The 20,735-nt window shown below is 42.7% G+C and overlaps 1 protein-coding gene and 1 pseudogene across 7 annotated transcripts in view; one reads left to right on the top strand and one right to left on the bottom strand.

The window, feature by feature from the left end:
* Positions 1-19,097, bottom strand: part of QKI (QKI, KH domain containing RNA binding) — a 115,603-nt gene extending 96,506 nt beyond the window's left edge. For 4 of the 6 annotated variants that reach the window (XR_014777746.1, XM_084774919.1, XM_084774923.1 and 1 more), the window contains exon 1: positions 18,809-19,096. Coding sequence is in view for 5 of the 6 variants with exons in the window: in XM_084774919.1 (XP_084631045.1) it covers positions 18,809-18,950 (142 nt within the window). In the remaining variant the exon portion in view is untranslated. Of the gene's footprint in view, positions 1-18,808 lie in introns of all 6 variants that reach the window. The other 2 variants (XM_084774920.1, XM_084774921.1) reach the window with 1 other exon arrangement.
* LOC311593549 (large ribosomal subunit protein uL22-like) lies at positions 2,004-7,298 on the top strand (annotated as a pseudogene). The gene has a single exon. The product of its transcript is annotated as a large ribosomal subunit protein uL22-like (transcript).
* Positions 19,098-20,735: the final 1,638 nt, after the last annotated feature.

Here is a 20,735-nt window from a genome sequence, read left to right as displayed (position 1 = left end):
GGGATGCGGGAACAGGTGAGCCAGCCCTGCGGACATGAGAGCCTGAGAGCTGGCCCTGCCTTGAGGACACAGGAGCTGGAGAGCCAGCCCTGTTGTGATGACATGGGAGCCGGTGAGCTGGCCCTGCCCTGAGGACATGGGAGCAGGCCCTAATCCAGGAATCTGAGTGGCCCTCACTCCAACAACTACCCGTATGACCTGCTGGAACACACGAGGGGGCAGAACCTGCAGATTCAAAGATTAGGAATCTCCTTGACACACAGCAACAGTGGGATATCCGACAGCAGTCCCAGTGAGGATGTGGTAATGATAGTGTAGGCCTCCAACCAGACCCATGACTCGTAGCAATGAACATTTGAAAGTAAACATATGTGGACAAAAGGCTATGCTGTGTGATACACTACAGCTTCTGTGACAAGATTTTTTTGTTTGTTTTATTTTACTGAGGGGAGAAGAGAGATGTTGGTGCATGACGTGTAAATCAGACATTCAATAAAAGTGTAAAAAAAAAAGTTCTTCTTTAACAGACTGGCATTGTCAAATCAAGCTACTTACAGTCAAGATATCCTTAGAGGTATAATTAGTGACTAAAGACAAATTAATGTCTTATGCATATTAGGAAGGACAAAGAAAGAAAAGAGGAAAAAAACTGACTCTCCAACTCTGTTCAGAACTAAAACTATTAGTTCACAAATTAAGTAAAATACTGCTTTAACAACACCAACAAAAGTCTCACAATGTAGCATTGGCTGGCCTGGAACTCACTATGTTAGCCAGACTATACTCTTAACTCATAGAAATCCATCTGCCTTGTCACCTAGATGCAGGGATGAAGTGTACACTACCATGATAGCTTAAAATTTTTACAAAATAAATGACAGAATGATTATAAATACAATCAAGATGAGGAAAGAATAAACTATCAAAAGCACACTATTTGTTTAATGTGTATCATTTCTTCACCTGTAAATTAAAGCTATTCCCAACTCAAAAAAATGCTGTGAAGAGACTATATGTCTATGTATATGATAAAAAGACAAATGCAAACACATGTCTGTGTGTATACACTCCCAAAATAATAGTATTAGTCACTGCTATAGCTCGTGTTATATTTTGATGGGTAGGTCTACAGCACTGGCTGAATATCCACTGAATCGCTATCTGAAGTGTTTCAGATCTTAGGTATATTCAGATGTTGGAATGTTTGCACATCCATGATGAGACTGCCTTGAGGATGGACCAATGTCTAAATAAATTCATTTATGTTTCATGTACAACCTGTACACATATTTTATACAGTAACTTAGTGTGCTCCAATTTGGAGAATTTTGAGTATTCAGATAAAGGCTGTCCAACCTGTATCCACCGCTATAGTCAATTATTATTCTGTGAAAGCTCTAGGCATAAAGAATACTCTAGGCATATGCTCTCTACAAATGAGTCATGAACAGGAAAGTGAAGGTGTAATACACCAAAGGCAGTCACACACTTACCTACATACTCAACTGTCCTCTATTACAAACTACTGAAATACACACTCCACCCACAGTCAGCCTATTTTAAAAGGCCCAAAAATATCCAGGGTAAATGGTCTCTTTAGCTAGCACTTTTCTCAAATAAACTCTTTTTTTTTTTTTTTTTTTAAGGCTCAGAGCTTTTAGTTCCAGGGTCTGATTTTTTAATTTAATTGGTTTTCTTAAGTCTAAGATTATTTTAGCTTCAAATGAATAACACGAAGGAGACGAAAGCTGGGGGTAACAGTTCAGTTTGTAATGTATACCCTTAGTTATAAAATATGCTTATAAAATTGTAATGTATATTTACATACTAAATAAAGACCTCATAATGGTTACCTAAAACAGCAAACAAAGAAAACCTTGTGATGCTGTCAATATGAAACTGTAGTAATACTACAAGCACTGTCTTCCCTTCACAGCATGCCATGGACGCTGTGACTGTAAAGCAACCTGAACTATATGGCTACAAAGTCCTTCCACATGACTACAAAGTCCTTCCACATGAGCAATCCAGATCTTCAAGAGTTGAGAAGCCTTAGTGCTGGTGTCAAGAATCTGAAACTAACGCTTAGCTGCATTACTAAATAATAACTGTGTTCCCAGCACGACTTGGCATAACATAATAAAACCTTTTATTAAAAAAAGAAAGAAAGAAAGAAAGAAATGTCTACAGAGCGAGTTCTAGGACAGCTAGGGTCACACAGAGAAATTCTCAACCAACAAGATGGATGGATGGATAGACAGATGAGCAAGCCATCAACCAGTATCTATAGGAGCTGAGTGTAGTACCAGCTTACAAGTGATTAATTATACTGAGCCAGTTATACTTGGATAATTCATATACTACATTTATAGCCTACTAAACGAAACAACAGATATTTACAACTAAGTACACATCACAATATTTCCGTTCTTAAAGTATATAGAAGAAAATACAAATTATTTGCCTGTATACACCGCATTCTGCCTTCATCTTAGATGTAAAACCATGAAATTTTGAATGTGACAGGATAAAAATAAAGCTTCTCGTATAGACATCAATTATCTGATCGGGGATAGCTGACTTCACATAACTGGAATACTAATCCTACTCGGAGTTTTAAAGTTGCCCCAGCTTACTAAAATCAAGTAAACAGATGACCAAGCATTACTGTGTCACGGATACTGGAATGGCAGCACTGACTTTCCACACTGTGCCCTCAGTGTGAATGCAGGGATGGTAAGATGGGTACTGTTCACTATTACAGGCTAAAGCCTCCTTTCATAGAGATGTGATACAATCACTCTTCCAAAGAGTTAGCACTTAACTAGATGAAACTACTTTCAGTGAAAGAGATACAATTACTGGTTCATTCTTTGGTATTTCTTCTTGATTTCCGTATCTTTATAGTTAATCTACAGCCCCACTAACTTGCCATACCTGACTACAGAGCACTGTAGGCCTCTTCTTCCTTCAGTCCTTGTTCCTCAATCACCAAATGCCATGTCCCTCTGTCTGCTTTAAAAAGTGAACTCTAACTCTGTACTTGAAAACAAATGTACCACAACTACACTCTTCCTACTTATTATACTGTACTGCCCAGAAATATGATCAAGGGCATATATTCAAATAAATCTAATCATTTTCTTAAAATAATATTTACTTTCCTTTAAAAACCCTTACTATGAGCTGGGCGTGGAGGCACACCTGTAATCCCAGAACTTGGGAAGCAGAGGCAGGTAGGTCTCTGCAAGTTTAAAGCCAGCCTGATCTACAAAGTGAGTTCAGGACAGCTAAGGCTACAGAGAAACCCTCTCTCAAAAACAAAAATTAAAAATAAAAGCCGTGTGTGTGTGTGTGTGTGTGTGTGTGTGCGCGCGCGTGCGTGCGTGGTGCGTGTTTATCCAGATGGGGTCTCACTAGGTAGCTCTGGTTGTACTGGAACTCACATGCAGATCAGGCTGACCTTGAGATCTCCTGAGGGCTGGGATTAAAAGTTTTATTATAGTAGCTTTTTAGGTTTTACATTAGCACTTTCACATTTAGGACATTTACTATCTCTGAATCTGAAATGGCCATCTTCTAATGGCTATTCTAAATACAATGTAAAAAAATCTCGAAGCACACACACACTTTAAAGTAACAAATGATGGCATTCTATTGTTATTTATAAGCCTTACATTTTTGCCTCTTCAAAGTGTAGTTCCTCACACATGGAAGAAACATGAAATACGAGGCATGGTATTAGCATAATTACTTAGGACTATTATGTACTAAAAAGGTAACAATATGCTCTTCCTGTAAGCTGCCAGAAATGACCTGTGAAGATGGTTCAATACTTATTTGACCCAGAAAACCCTACAAAATCATGCAAATCAAGAGGTTCAAATCTTCTTGTTCATTCTAAGAACAACTGGGAAACCGCTCAGGCCATGAAGGGTACGTATATGGGAAAACCACCACGTATCTGAAATGTCACTTTAAAGAAGCAATGTGTGCAGTTCCAGTGGTGTAACGGTAGAGTTGGGAAGTGCGTCCAGGCCAAACAGTGGGGCTGGCCTCTGAGTCAGTGGCCAAAAAGGAGTGCTGAGTTTTTGCTGCACATGTTGAAGTTAAGGGTTTAGATGTAGATTCCCTGGTCATTGACCATGTCAAAGTGAACAGGCACCTAAGATGCGCTGAGGAACTTACTGAACCTATGGCCGGATTTACCCGCACATGAACTCCCCGATACATCCAGATGATCCTCACTGAAAAGGACCAGTCTGTTCTAAAGCCAGAGGAGGAGGTGGCACAGAAGAAAAAGATATCCTAGAGGAAACTAAAGAAACAAAAACTGATGGCACAGGAATAAATTCAGCATAAAATAAATGCAGATAAAGGTTTAAAGAGGGGGGAGGGGCAACAATGTTTGAAATATTCAGTAAAATGCAAAAGTGTATGGCCAAAGTCTTACATTGAAGCTGAAGGAACCTTAAACTGTCTCTAGTTTTTACGAAGAAAACTCAAATGTCATTCATCTGCACTAAGCAGGCCAAGCAAAATATTCTATGATTCCTATGTTCTCCTCAATGTCGAAAGGGGTGGGTAAATTTAAAGCCTCTTCTCTCAAGAGTTGCTTTATAGGCAATTTTCTCCCAGTACCAAGGCCTGTAGTTTCCATTTGGCTGCCAGTTTGTGATTAAATTCATCACCTTTATTATAAAAATGTGCTTCACTCCATGGCCTGCTGCACAAGAACTGTAAGAAAAACATTTTTCACTGCTAACAGCAAGATCGTTCTAAAGCAACTACCACATCCTCAGAGACGTTAACTTCCTCAACCCATTGCAGGAGGCTACACATAGAGAAAGCTAACAACTGTGAAATCCATGAAAATACCACTCTTTAAGGTTTTTTGATAAAATGTAACTAAACATTCAGTTTTCAATGTTTCAATTTTAATTTTTAAACTTACTTTTCTTACTTTGCCATGATAAAGACCGAAACCACAATTAGTGTACTAACAGGCAGGTGTTCCAGCACTGAGCTACACAATTCCAGCTCCCAAACTTGAAATTTGTAAATAACTACAAGACGAAGTTAGTGTCTAGAATATTTGCAAACTCCAATAAAAAAGACACCATTCTTGAAGGCACTAAAAAAGTATGTGCCTATCTTTTTATCCCATTGTTTACAAGTTCATGGCTTGTTTCAGAGTTTAAGTTTTACTATCTGGGCACATGGCCAATAGTCAAAGACAAATGTTTACATAACATTTCTACCTGGCAGTTCTTTTTCAAAGAAGATATACTTACACCTTGGGGGAAGAGGTATCAGAAAAGAAATGCTTCTCAAATAGTTACAACTAAACTAGTTATATACTTAGAAAAACAATCTTACTCATTTGTGAAGTTGTTACTATTGCTTAGTTTGTTTGGGTTTTTTGTTTGTTTCTGAATTTGTTGTTTTGGTTTTTCTGAAGCAGGGTTTCTCTGTGTAGCCTTGGCTGTCCTGGACTCACTTTGTAGACCAGACTGGCCTCGAACTCACAGCGATCCCCCTGCCTCTGCCTCCCTCGAGCTGCGCCACCTGTCTCCATCGTTCTCCCACAGTGAGATACTCCAAAGAGGAGGGGAAGAAGTCAAAGGAAAAAGGGAAACCTGAAAGGGAGAAGAAACAGCTGTGGCAAGCGCAGAGATACTTAGTTAATGTCACATTAAGGCATTGCATTATGACCGAACACTCATACAACTAAAGAAAACCTAGACTAAAAGCAGAAATATGAAGGCAGATCAAAGGGGATAACAACAAAGAACCATGAAAAGGAAAAGCTTTAAATAGCTCTCTCATCTCCTGGTCATAGTATAAACTTAAGGTATTTGAGAACAAGTTCGAGTTCAGAGCTGCTGGTGAACCTCCCAGTCTAAAGCAGTCTTTCTAGTACCAAGCTTTAGACTTCTGTGTTTGTTTAGCTGTTTTAACTATTCAGTAACTGGAATAATTCTGAAGTTCTAGTATATCCTTTATAATACCCTACACACACTTTTAATAAAGTTTCAGTATGTTAAGCCACTGGAAATTAGCATGTAAAATAGGGTATTTTGCAATTCAAAATAGTATATCACAATAATCACTTTCCATTTAATACACCGAAAACACTGACTTCACGTTAAATATATTGCCAACTATGGGGTTTGGTATTCATTGGCCGAGTCACAATGTATTTAGTAACTAAAGACTTTCTGAAAGTTAGTAATGGACTTTGGAAATCATTTACAGTTAAGTACACAGGGATTCCAAAAGCAAAGTGTCATGTCTAAACATCAAACTACATACAGAGAGAGAGAAAGGGGGGGGGGGCGGGCTTCAGTAAAAATACACTTTGCAAACATCAAATGCCAACAACAAAACTGGAAGCCAGAAAACAGGAAAAAAATATGGGAATGGGTGGATAGTACGGGGTGTGTGTGTGTGTGTGTGTGTGTGTGTGTGTGTGTGTGTGTGTAACAACACACAAAGGCTAGTATTTCAGCAGGAGCTCAATTCAGTCACATCCATTAATAAAGCCTAGAAGAAAATTCACCAAAACCCAGTGCCTATTAATTATATGTAGCTTTCACTTTTTAACTGATACATTTAAAATGTTTTTGTTAATAAAACAAATCTGGAGCTGGGTAGTGGTGGTGCACGCCTTTAATCCCAGCACTCGGGAGACAGAGAGGCAGGTAGATCTCTGTGAGATGGAGGACAGCCTGGTCTACAAAGTGAGTCTAGGACAGCCAAGGCCACACAGAGAAACCCTGTCTCAAAAAACCTAAATAAATAAATAAACAAACAAACAAACAAACAAATCTGTCTGGTTATTTCCAACAACTTTTAATTAGTAAGAGGAAAGAATTCAAGCTTCCCAAGTGTTTATAAACCAGGAAACAATATTTAAAACACACACATCAGACTCCCCATCTTGGTCTCTGTTTTTTGTTTTTTGAGAAAGGGTTTCTCGACTTAGTCCTGGCGGTCCTAGACTCACCATGTAAGCCAGGCTGGCCTTGAATTCAGGGATGCTCCTGCTCCACCTCCCTCATGAACGCTGGGACTAATGCATGAGCCACAGTGCATGACACACTGATCATTACCATCTATGCTTTGCTCTCTTAAGGGAAGTACAGCCCTGCTCTTAACTGAAAACCTCTGCATTCAATTCTCTATACCATAAGCATTACAGAAAACCAACAGATAAAATGCAAGCTGGTATAGTTGAACCAAGGTTCCTATATCAGTTTCTTCCTCCCTTGGTCTCCATAAATTTAAAAAAAAAAAAAGGGAAGAAAAAAAGAAAAAAGACACATCCGTTCCTTATTTCCTTATACTGGGAGTTTAATTTCAAGTGACTGAGAAAAAATAGTGGTATTTTACAAATGGGGGGGGGAACCCTAACACAAACTAAAAAAAATGTAATTTAAATGTATCGACTATTAAGGCACATTATTTCCCAAGCAGTAATGAACAGCATTTTTTTCAACAACTGTAAGGCACATTTCAAAAGAAAATATATAATATTTACTTAACTTAAAAAAAAAAGCCTGACAAGAAATCCTGTAATGCTATAAACTCTAACAATCAAGTGAGATAAGATTACAGTCTGACTGCTGATAACTTTTTACTGCTGTAATTAACTATGGTGCTCAAAAGAACTTTCTCCTCGTGTTACATAATGGTAAGCTATGACTCTATTACTAAACAGCAACCACTGATCCAAGATCCAGAACTGTATGGATTATGGGCAAAGGTGGGCTTAGAATGTAGCTTACTATCCTACCCCAAATAACCTTCCAATAATGATATTAAAAACAGAAAATGTTTTAAAAAAAAAACTGTAATCTTTCTGCTAGTTACACTATGCAGTCTCTCAAAAAGTAAATCTAAAGACACAACTTAGGCACATTAACATCATAAGCACAATTAAGTGCAATTCATCCTATTCCTGGGCATCCCCTTCCGTCACAATGTAGACTAAAATGTTCTTTCTGACAAGTCACTTCCTAACACATTTTAGTCACTAACGCTCCTGTGCGTACTGACATCCCCATCTGCTGGAACATAAGCTCCTTACTGTTAAAGACTTTTGACAACAAAAGGGTTGCAGTGGAGATTTTCCAAGTACAGAGAAATGCAGCTTCAAAGGTTCGTTTCTGCCAATAAATTCTGCCTACCTCATAAAACTTTAAATTTTTCACTGGCACTAAACTCTTTTCCTGATTACTTTCTATTCTGTTCCTATCCTTCATGATAAGATATAAAGCACTGGTCAAAAGAGAAAACTCCCTCCTTTTAAAATATGGTGATCGTAACACACACACACACACACACACACACACACACACACACACACTTCTCATTTTAAAATATATTTGTCCTCCTAATCTCTGCTGAGTTTGAGGTAAAAGCTACTTTTAAAAAATGGTACAATGAAAGAGCTTACACAGTAAATATTGACATCAAAAATCAATAGCAGCCGGGCATGGTGTTGTATGCCTTTAACCACAGCACTCAGGGAGACAGAAGCAGATGGATCCCTTTGAGTTCAAGGCCAGCCTGGTCTACAACTCCAGGACAGCCAAGGCTACACAGAAAAACTTTGTCTTGAACAAAACAAACAAAACAAGTCAATAGCAAGATTTAGTTTTCAAAAAGAAAAAAGTACTACACATAAAAGACAAAATAAACTACAAATATGAATCACTAGTTGCTCATAAAATAGTAGTTTGGTGATTATTTTGATTTCGAGAAATCTCCTTTACACTACAGAAAGAATCAAGTAAGCAATTCCATGGTCATCAAGAATATTGCGTGTAGCTGGAGTGACAGCTCTTCCACGGCACACAGGTCTCACTCCTCTCTATCACCCATGTGGTGACGCAAAACCGGGACTCTATTACAGGGCCCAGCAACCTCTTCTGGCCTCCATGGGGTCAGGCACACATGTAGGAAACAGACACACATGCAGGCAAGACACACAAACACATAAATATAATTTTAAAAATATTACTTTGGCGTGAGCAAAAGCATGATAAACTGTTGTGATAAAACTGAATCAAAAATGCAAGCATACTGATTGACTTTAAAACGAGCAGTACCTAACTGCACCCACAGGAAATAGCCAAAGAATGATCTCACACCAACAATAATTACTTTTTTTTAAGGTTTGCACCTAACTACAGTCTGCAACATCCTTTAGAATGGAAAAGAACCTTAGTGAAATGGCTGGTTTTATGTATGAACAGAAACTACACAGGGTAGCTGAGAAATACACTCTCCCAAAAGACAAGAGCATTCCAAAAGGCCAACTTATCTATGAAACCTGTGTGCCTGTGAGTATAAAAAGTCACCATCTGAGCAGCTAACAAATCTATGGCTAAATTGTAAGAAATCTACATAGCTTTCCTAATAGGATTTTATTTCAAATAGTAATATCTTCCTTTGTTCAAAGTTTAACCTTTCAAAGACTACCAAGATACAGACTGAAAAAAAATTTTAGAATGAGAAAAGCATCCATGGTTGAAGTTCTAATGAAATGAATCAGACAGACAACTGTTAAGACCAAAGCATAAATGGTTCGTAACACTAACCTAAAGCTGAGCTACTACATTCTGATGAAAACATAAAAAAAAAAAACTTAGCTTACAGATTGCACCCTAATCCAAATAATCGGAGTTTCACTAACAGTGAAAGTGACTACTGCTTCTCCTGAGGTGACACAACTTAGAGAACATGCAGGGCTCTGATTTGCTCGTTCCAAAGATGCTATATCCTTCAACCTGCTTTCTCTCTTAAATCTACTTCCTAAACCAGCTGCGCTGGCAACTCACCCAGCCCTGCATTTGAGAACCTCAGGCAGGAGCATCATCACAAATTTGAGGCCACTCAACACAGTAAGTTCAAGGTTAGTCTGATATACAAAGCAAGGACCCTGTCTTAAACACAAATACCAAAATATGGATAAATATATAAAAGTAATTTCCAACATACCAAGGATACAAAGCATAAAGGAACAATCTCCCAACAAAGAAGTGCAAGTCAAGGCATTCTTTTAAAGATGTTCCCAGATATTAAAAGATGTAAAATGATAACAAGACTCAACTATTTGGTTTGGACACTGAAGGGACAAAGAACATTCCAGATCCAAGTGCAAAAATCTGAATACTGGCTGTTTATACATTAATCTAATTTGTTAATGTGGGGTCACTAATAACATATGGCATCACCTTTACAAACCTCTCACCAAGCCAAACTATTGAATTACAAAGAGTCAACAAAAGCAAGAGTTTCTTCATTCCTTTCAACTTTCATTTAAAAAAAAAAAAAAAAAAAAAGAGTTCAATTGTTGACAGGTGGTGATGATGTACTACTTCAGCCCAGCACTTGGGAGACAGAAGCAGTTGGATCTCTGAGTTCCAGGACACCCAGGGCTACACAGAAAAACCATGTCTCAAAAAAGAAAAACAAAAACAAACAAGACAAAACAGGCATGTACCATTGTACAAAGACAGTGGCACTTTTATTTCAGGGCCTTTCTGACACTGCCGCCATGTCTTTCTCCTGCGGCATCCTCTGCCTTCCCACGGTTCAGGACCACCACAGCCAGGTTCCATTACTCACAAAGGTCTACATGACACTTGAGCTCTGTGACTTCCCAACCAGCAGAGTTAAGGATTCTCCAGCACACAAAGCTAGCAGACATACGCTCAATAAAGCACCTTCCTTCACCTTTCAGGTTTCTCTTCCCTACTTATTCCTTCTAGAAGGAACCTAAAAATGCTGACAGAAAGACGACTTTCCGTATATGCAGTCTTTTGCGTATTATATCCTTCTGCTTTGGAATATTTGGATTTAATTTGGAAAGGGAGTTAATTGCATTTATAAAAATAAAACTAATGACACAGCATTTGCCTAGAGCATATGAGGCTCTAGGTTCAGTTCTCAGCATACAACTGTATCTAAGTGATGAAGTTACTGTAGCAAAGCTACCCAAGAACTGAGACTTCTACTTCCAGTGTTTTATACAGAATTAAACAATCACTCATCCTCCATATACTGGTCTGGAGAATAGACTGTAATAACCCAGAGCAGCACACCCCCTTCTCAGCTCACAGCCATCTTCCTTTAGAGCAGTGGTTCTCCAGCAGGCAGTAACGACTCCTTTGGGCTCCAACGACCTTTTCACAGGGGTCACATACCGGACATTCTGCATATCAGATATTTACACCACAGTTCACAAGAGTAGAGACATTACAGTTATAAAGTAGCAGTAAAGTAGTTTTATGGTGAAGGTCACCACAACATGAGGTTGCATTAAAGGGCTGCAGCATTAAGAAGGTTGACAACAGTTGCTTTAGAGTGTCAACATCCAGTTCCCTCCCTGATCCAAAACAAAATCAAAACAAACAAAACAGGGCTATGGCCCAATGCAGATCTAAAACTGAAACAAGCTTATATTTGAATCACTTCAAAGTACTAAGCCTCTATATTAAATCTTCTCACCAGAAATATTGCTGCTTCTTGGTGATTACTAAAAGCAACTAATAAAAATAGCAACAGTGATAAATGAGCACTGAATTCATTTGTATAACAATATTTTAAAAACTAAGGCTCTAACCTTTGGTTACAGAAAAGTTCAAGTACTTTAAATCTTCCAAATACACCTTTGGTCTCTCACTTTTAGTATCTCAACTGAGAAAGAAAGAAAGAAAGAAAGAAAGAAAGAAAGAAAGAAAGAAAGAAAGAAGTCTTATTTTCTAGCTAGTTTAGGAAGAATATATATTCTAGCTCCAACAAATTGACCAGCCCAAAAATGACAAAATTACTTCCATTTTCTTTCTGTCCATAACTGGATGCACTAACAGTTTTCAGTGTATAGAAATCCACTTTACACTTGAATGGCATACCATAAAAAAATAAACAAAAAATAAGAATCAGCATGCAGAATGAAGAGACTTGCTCCATCTCTGCTAGAACCTGCCCTGTGATAAGGACAAGTCCCCGCCCTCTGCAGACTCCGTCCCCATCCTTCTCATCTCTGTCGCAGCAATTCGAAAGTAATATGATCACTTGCTACAGCACTAACTTTCCCTCCACTAAAACAAATCTACGAAATGTCTTTTCTGAGTGGTTCCTAAATTCTCTTCCACACCATGAGACAATCCTAAGACTGGGTAAATAGTATGACACTGAAATTCATTGAACATTTCAAATTCTTAAAATGCAATAGTTTGGGGTGGGTTTGCTTTTGTTTTTGTTTTTAAACTTGTGTGTATGGCTGTTTCGCCTGCACAGACGACCGTGCTGTGTGTGTTCCGGCCTAGTGACCAAAGAGGCTTGAGAAGAGGGCATCAGATGCCTCTGGACTGGGGTTGTAGATGGTTGTGAGCTATCATGTGGATGCTGGGAATTGAATCCCGGTCCTCTGGAAGAACAGCCAGCTCTCAACTGGTTATCTTGCTAGGCCCCACAGTTCTTCATTATACTCTTAAGACTGTAACAAGTATTTTTGCTCGACTTTGTCCTACGTATTTCAAATCATAAAATTAGTTCCCCAATAACTTGATACTGACCATGTTGATCAAGCCCCTGACTTTTGTACTAAAGCCAGAACAAGACTTAAAAACCTATTCCCTTTTCAATACTGGGCCCAGCAGATTAGTCACTACCTCCAAACCTGCTTCCTGTCTTCCTTTTAAGTTCAGGGCTCCACTAGGCAGGCCAGCACTCACTCAGTCAGTCAGTGCCCTCCTTTACAGACAGACACACACTTCTTGCACAAGCACTCTCAAGCAGGCCTTTTCCTTGTATCATGACCACAACAGTGGACACTTCATGGCGTTAACTGCCTTTTCATGTTTCCTGGCACTCTACTTCCTTTGAACAGATCTCAAACAACCTGGATTTGACAAATTCTGCTTTTAAAAAAAATGACAATAATGATACAGGGTCTATAGGCTGATCAAGAGCTAATGGCAACGTAATTCTGAAATGCCAAAACTTTCAAAAACTAAGATAAGCACTGATGTTTCTCTACTTGTGAATGGACACGTCGGCATAAAGGACAGCCAGAGACTACCCTACACAAGCAAAGGGGTCTTATACTTCTAATTCCTACTCTTATCGATGGTGATAAAGTAAGATCAACACTAAACACCTATAGGACAAGTACTACAAAAAGTGATATTACAAGGGGGGGGATTTTTAGGGGGGAAAGATGTGTTTACCTTTGTTCTCTAAGTGTCCAAAGCTGTCACTAGTTATTATAAAATTGTCATATGTGTTTAAAGTATTACTGTTTAATTCCTCCTCTCTACTTTGATTAAAAGCATTTTAAGAAAAACTACAAATCAAAAAGAATGTAAGCTGTTGACATGCTTTTACATTCAAGCATGAGAGTGTCTTTTACCAAGTTCTGAGGTATACATATGCAGTGACTCACTTCTAACAAGTCATTCAGAAACATATCAGATCTAAGTTCCAATGGTGGCAACTACATAAAAAGTACCACCAGACAGAAAATAGTCTGTATTCATAAACCCTTTTCCTAATAAAGCCACACTAAGATGACAAAATGATTTACTAGTGCTTGTGTTTATTTTTTTATATTAAGTGAAAATGATACTTTAAGAAATCATTACTTGGACATTGAATAAGCAATCTAAGTACTCCAAAATTTAAAAAATATATAAATTTTTAAAATTCTATTTCCTAAAAAAGATCATTGCAAAGGGAAAAGAAAATCCTCCATTTAAGCCAGATAGTGGTGGTGGTGGTGGCGGTGCACGCCTGTAATCCCAGCAGTGAGGGAGGCAGGGGCAGGAAATCGCTGGGATTTCAAGGCCAGCCTGGTCAACAAAGTGAGTCCAGGACAGTCAAGGCTACACAGAGAAACCCTGTCTCAAAAAACAGAACAAAAATTTAAGCCTGTGTTTAAACTTCCTACTGTACTGTCTTAATATGAACTAAAAAACTGGATAGAAAAGAGTCAAGCCAGCCACATAAAGAAGCCAGCGCATAGCTCTAATCATGAAGAGTCCCTCCCTCCCTCAGCCCTAAACAGGCTCTTGGCCATTCCTGCAGCAACTGACTTACACAGAGCACAAAGTTGCTCAGTGGTCTACCTTCTGAATTTATCAACAAACAAAACCTAATGACTTCATAGCACATTCCATTTCAGACAGGAAGGGTAATTTTTGCTTATAACTGCATCATCAACCTAAATTTCTCGAATAAGTCAGTGCAGTTCCACTACATTTATAAAAGGCTGCCCATATAATCAAATAGCTTAATTAATTCACCTAGTACCAAATATAAAAGAAAAATAAAAACTTACACATCTAAATATAGAAGCTGAAAAAAAAAAAAGAGTGTCTTTTAGCCCTGTTTTATCAAGGACCTCGGCAACAGTCATCACACTTGCCGTCTATTGTCACAAGAGTCTATTTCCCTTTTGGATACTAGAAACCACTTGATCTGATGGGCAACTAATGCAATTCCAACTCCAAGAAAGTGATAGGGCCATGATTAACAGATTATATATCACACCCATATATAGGTACATATGTAATATATTACACATATAATATATAATAATAATGTCCAAAAACTGATGACACGCTGATCTGAAACACGGCTCTGAAGGCCCCTATCACCTACACACCACACCCTCTCACTCACGCGAGACTTTTATTTTGACATTCTCATACTCTTACTAGAAAAGACACTGAAAGCCAATACATTGGGAAACGTGACTATCAACGACCCATTTCTACTATAAACTCAACTGTGCTGCATGTTTAACAGTACTACAACCTCAACTACAAAACATGTAAACCAGAAAAAGCATTTAAAAAAACAATTGCTCCCATTATACCCACACAGAGCTGTGACATATCCTCAGGAGCACACTGGAGGAAACTGGTAACAAACAGCAGCTTATTACAACTCCCAGCGGATTATAAAAGCAGTGTCTTGGCCCACCTTAAGTAAAGTATGTTTGACACAAATAACTACTGTTAACTATGATTTGCTTTTTCCATTCTTTCTTCTTCTTGTTTTTTGAGACAGGGTTTCTCTGTGTAGCCTTGGCTGTCCTGGACTCCCTTTGTAGACCAGGCTGGCCTTGAACACCCAGCAATCGGCTTGCCTCTGTCTCCCCAAGTGCTGGGATTGCATGAGTGCGTCACCAAGCTCGACAAGAAAAACCCAAAATTTAACAAACTATATAACCCAAGTCCTCCCGGTATCTATAGACATGCCAAGTTTTAAGCCATAGCGTTTATGGACAAACAATTTTTCCCAAAAAGAAAAAAAATCAAAATTCAAGAAAAACAGAGGTATAGCACAAGCAACAATAAACACATCCTCAAAAATATACATGAATATAGAAAATAACTAGCAAAGCCAATTTTAATTTAAAAATATTCTGACATTTTTAAGGGAGCAGAAAATTTTATTATCAAAAAGGGTTATCTGAAAATTACATTTTCAAACCATTTGTGCAAAATCTAACATATTTGTTCATTTTCCTAAATTATACTCTAGTGTTTCTGACAGCCTCATAAAGAGATTCCAACTGCCCTTTCCCACCAACCACACCTGCCATTTTCACAGAGGCAGCCTGCTCTGTCCTCCCTAATCACCTGCCTCAAGAATTAAAACTAGACATGGATGTGCAGGCGCCACACGCTGGTATTCCTCTACTTGATACTTTTTCCTGTTATTTATTGCTGCTCATCTTCTTAGTACTAAGTTGCAAAATGTTAATTTTTTTAAATGCTTTTCATTCAACTACTTTAACAGTTCTGCTTTTTATGACAAAGAGAAGTCCTTAGAATAATTTCTGTGTGACTGTTTTACCCCAGGGATGGTACAGAGGTTCAGTTAAAATTTCAAGAGAAAGCAGTTTAAGACCCATATTCTATTTGTAACCTTGTGCTGCTCACCTCTAAGTAAACCACTCTTTAAATCTCAGAAGTATTAACTCAAGTCATAGCTTTTATTTAAGAACTGACCTTAAAATTCCGCCCTGCCGAGGACACCAGGAAAGATCAACTGACACAGCTCACCAAGGCACTAGCAGCCAACACCTTAACGACTGACTTAACTAAATAAAGGACTACAGGTTGCTTTATGCCGCCGGCAAGAACCAACATACTCTTTCTGTATCATCTAAGCTTTAACAAGCAGAAAAACCAGCATACTTCATTCCCAAATTTGTTAGCTAGCCAAATGAAAATTCTCAAACAGAAACTATGTTAAAAGCTCCCTGCTTGAAAAATATTTAAGATTGCTAAGTAGTCCCATTCAAAGTTTCCAATTATTAGAGAGTAGAATATCTTAATGTCATTCAACAGTTTAATCCTTAAAGTGAAACTTAATTTTATCTGAATTTAAGGGTATTTTTTTTCTGCCAAGCATTACAGACAAAGAAAAATGTAATCCCTAACCACAAACAGAAGTCATGATCAATTTGTTTTGGGCAGTGAGAGGCCACAAGCAGTAAAGCACAAGTTGCCAATTTTCACAATTAAGTCATCTAGCAAGAAAAATATGATGATGCAGTTAGGAAACCAATATTTTCAAGTCAAATTAAATGCATAATAAGACTAACAAAAGTAAAAAGCTTGTAACGCACTAAGGACTAGGCCCTTCCTTGCGTGTCTGCTCTGGTCTTATGAAAACAATCACAATTCCTAGCCATTCTGCTGTCTGCTGTAAACACTGTCTCCACGCCGAAATTATCTTTGCATTGGCCTGAGGCGGAGAATCCCAAGTACCGCTGGACTAAGATAAGAGATGGAGAGGGCATGAAAAGGAGAAGCCAAACACTGCGCAAACACTACAGTCCGAAACTAGCTGTCCTCCACGTGTCAAGCTCACAGGGCTACTGTTTCTAACCAGAGACATAAGCAAGCCTGTGCAGAAAATGACGTCGTTTAAATTCCTCCAGTTGAATGGGACGCCCCAGCCTCAAACTAAGGGAGTTATTGCTGATCAATCTGGAAGAACACATGAGCCTTTACAACTACTCGAAGAAACTGCTAGTTTTTTATATAGCATAGCCAAACTTTCTTATAAGCTCCCTTATGTCACTTGACTATACTGAGTATTTTAAGAATGCATTTTAGTTCACTTTAAATGGGATCTAGTTTGTTGTGTAAGAGATTGTCTCTAGAAACTGTACTTTAAAATACTAAAACTTTCATAAACTTAATACCAGGAAAACAACCAATACACGATGGAAAAAATATGAGTGTTTCCTCTGTGATCACTTACATTTTTGATAATGACAGTTGAAATAATCTAAAATTTAAATTTCAACTGCACCTAATACAGGTCAGACTATTAACCATGCTACACATTCTGTTCCAAACATTTCTAAGGTTGAAAAAATAAATGGCGCCCCTTAGCGCTCACATTTGGAAATACTCAATTTAAAAGTTCCAGCTTTTTTTTTTTTTTTTTTTTTTTTTTTTTTTGGACATTCCAGAAAGTTTTCTGCCTCCACAATTTTTCAAATGCCAACACGAATAGGAAAGGCAAAACCCCTTAAAGGGGCAGCTCAAGTTTTCTCCGGGGCAATCTGAGATTAACAGATACGCTAACGAAAATGCCCCTTTCGATGTGTTACTGTTGTATGTTCATTCGTAATAGCTGAATGTTTTCTCTTTTTAAATCGAGACCATGGCTTTCCATCCAACAGAAGCTCTTAGCATGATTCGTTAACCATCTTTTACTCTCACTCTTTTGTTCTTCCTGACATGCCAGCTCTGTAAACAGAAGATTTCCCCAGCTATCTTTCAAATTTTTCGAAATTCTTCTCAAGATCCTAAAATCCATTGTTCATTTGTACAGCAACATTGCTTTCAGCTTCATTTAAATAGTTTTCTCGGGGACTTTAAGATTAGAAAACAGAAACTCCCCGCTACTCGATTTTCAAAATAGACTTGTTGGTCCTATTCCCTCCCCGAACCCCGCCCCGGGCGTCCACAGAAACCCACGGGCTCCGGGAAACTAGCACTCGGTCGCTGTTGGGCGAAGTTCTTAGAGGAATTCCAGAGCTGACCAGCACTAATCTAGTCATTCCTTCGCTCCCCGCAGCGCTCCCGACTTGGCTTCTGCAAACTTTTGCTTTATTTTATTCTCGTCCTTTCAAACTTCCAGCTCCCCGCCCTACAGACGCAGGCGGCTACGCCGGGAGCGAACCCTCCGCCCCAGTTCTTCCGAACTCGGATTCCGTTCAGGTCTGTCATCGCGGTATTTCGTACTACACTACCCCCCCCCCCACCCCATCACCACCAAAAGGGGGGGAAAAGTGAAGTTAAACTCCCAAACAGTTCTCGCTTCCCCAAACAAAAGGACAAAAAAAAAGTGCTCTCTGCTCTGTCATCTCGTCCTCCCTTCGGCCACATAAGCACTACTTTTCGGTATCCTACGTAATCTCTGCTCATCGCAGAGTCCGCTCGTGGACTGCGGGGCCACACAACTCCACCGAGGCGAGCCCACTCAGCCCCCCGGGCGAGGCGAGGTGGAGCTCGGGGACTCGCGTGGCCGGGAACCGGCCGGCCGGGGATGGCGGGGCTCCCAGCCTCCGCCGCCGTCGGGAGCCGGCCGCAGCCCCGCAGCCCCGCGAGCTCCCGGGTCCGCCCTCGGGCCTGCTCCCGGCCCCGGCCCGCCGCGAGCCTCCCGCGTCGCCTTTGTGCGCCCGGCCGCCCGGCCGCCTGACCTTCCCGCCGCCCCGCCATCCCGGGGGCCGCCCCGCCGCGCCGGGGCCCGGCCGCCTCACCTTCGTCCAGCAGCCGCTCGAGGTGGTTGAAGATCCCGCAGAAGTTGGGCAGGCTGCTCATGAGCTTCTTGTCGTTCATCAGCTGCATCAAGTAATCTGGGGTGGGCTTCGGCTTCTCCTTCGTTTCCATTTCCCCGACCATATTCCAGGCTCCGCAGCTCACTCCGCCCGCCGCCGCCGCCGCCGCCGGAGGAGAGGAGGGAGGGGCGGGGGCGAGCTCCGGCCGCCGGCCGCTCGGGACGCGGCGTCCCGCTCCGCGCCGGCTCCCGCTCCGGCTCCCGCGCCGAGCCCCGGGGCGGCCGGCTCCGCGCGCCCGCCCGCCCCCCGCAGGCACTTTCGCCCGGCCCGACGCGCCGCGGCCGCCGCTCCTCGGCCGCCCGGCGCGGCTCCCTCGCGAGGCCGGCGGCGGAGGCGGGTCTCGGGGCCGAGCGCGGCGCGGGGCCGCTGCGCCGCGAGGAGCCGGGGAGGGGAGGAAGAGGAGGAGGAGGAGGGGGAGAGAGCCCCGCTGGTCGGTCGCTCAGCCGGCCGGCCGGTCGCGCCGCCGCCGGTGCCGCCTGCGCCGGGGCTCGCGAGTCTGCGGTGCTGTCCGCCGCGGCGCTCCGCGCTGCCGCCGCCGCCGCCGCGCTCCGACTGCGCTCCTCCTCTTCCTCCGCGGCTCTCCTCCTCCTCACTCACTTGGCGGCGGAGTTCGCCTCAGTTCAGGCGGCGCTGCCGGCGGCGGCGGGGGGAGGGGCGCGGGCAGGGCCGGGGGCGGGCGGCGGGCGGGGCCGCGCAGGGCGGCCGTTACGGGGCTGGGCGCGCTCCCGCCCCCCGCCGCCGCCGCCGCCCCTGGCCGCTCGGGCGGGACGGCCGGCCGAGGGGGACGCGCACCGGCTGTGGCGGCGGCGGCGGCGGCGGGGGCCTGCGCGGGGCCGGGGTCGCGGCGGAGGGGGGGACGCGGGCGGCGGCGCTGGCTCGTCGGCGCGCTGTTGCTGAGGCGGCGGGCGCGGTCGGGCGCGGCGGCTGCGAGGAATTCCGGCGGGACTCTCCGCGCTGCGCTCGCCGCCGCCGCCCGGGCCTCGCCTCTCGGCGCGTTACTATAGTTTGGGTTTTTTTTTTTTTTAAACCTCTTCGTCCACCTTCCTCGATACCCTCCAAAAAAAAAAGAATTTTTTTTTTTTTAACGTCCTGTTGCTTCACTGGGGACTCTCGGGTGGGCGTCACGTGTCGCGACACGTAGCGGTGAGGCTGAGAGCGCGTGCGCGCGTCGAGGGCTGTGGCCACGCCCCTTCCGAGGGTCGCTCCGCCCTGTCGGGCGGGGAGCGCGCCGTGGGGTGGGGGGGAGGGGCGGGCCTGGAGCGCGCCTGCGTGGGGGTTGGTGGGGAGTGCGGGGGCCGGGGCGGGGGTGTCGGCGGTGGCCTCGGGGACGGAGGAGCACGGCGGAACGGTTCTGGCGCGTCGCCCACTCTGCGGGGCGGGGGACCGGGCCGTCGGACCGCTAGCGGACTGAGTTGGCGTGGGCGCCCGCGCCGCAGTACCGCCCGCCGCGGGACTCCAGTGAGGTTTCCCCCCTGGAGCCAGGCCCCACGCGTAACGGGCCCCGGCGTCGCCGCGTGCTGCGAGGCGGCCCCCTGGCCGTGGGCGGAGACGGGACACGCGTGCGCACCCACGGGCGGGCGGGCGGATTCTTCCACGAGGCGGGATGCGCGGTCCCGTTATCCTCGCCGCAGGTTAGGAGCGGAGCGGGGACCCGATAGCGGGTCCGTGGAGGCGGAGGTGCAGGCTCTTCGGTGGCGCGGCCGCCCGCAGAAGAAGGGAGCACACATTCAGAAAAGCCAAGTAGTTGACATTTCTACCTACTTGACCAAAAAAAAAAAAAAAAAAAAAGGCAGTGGGCCAGAAAGGAGGCTTTCTCTGCGGTGTGGCGGAGTTCCGCCCTTCACATTTG

The sequence above is a fragment of the Acomys minous genome (genome assembly GCF_964271855.1).
Source record: "Acomys minous genome assembly, chromosome: 3".
NCBI lineage: Eukaryota > Metazoa > Chordata > Mammalia > Rodentia > Muridae > Acomys > Acomys minous.
Note: the sequence above shows the minus strand (reverse complement) of the source record. Positions and strands in the feature narration are given on the sequence as shown.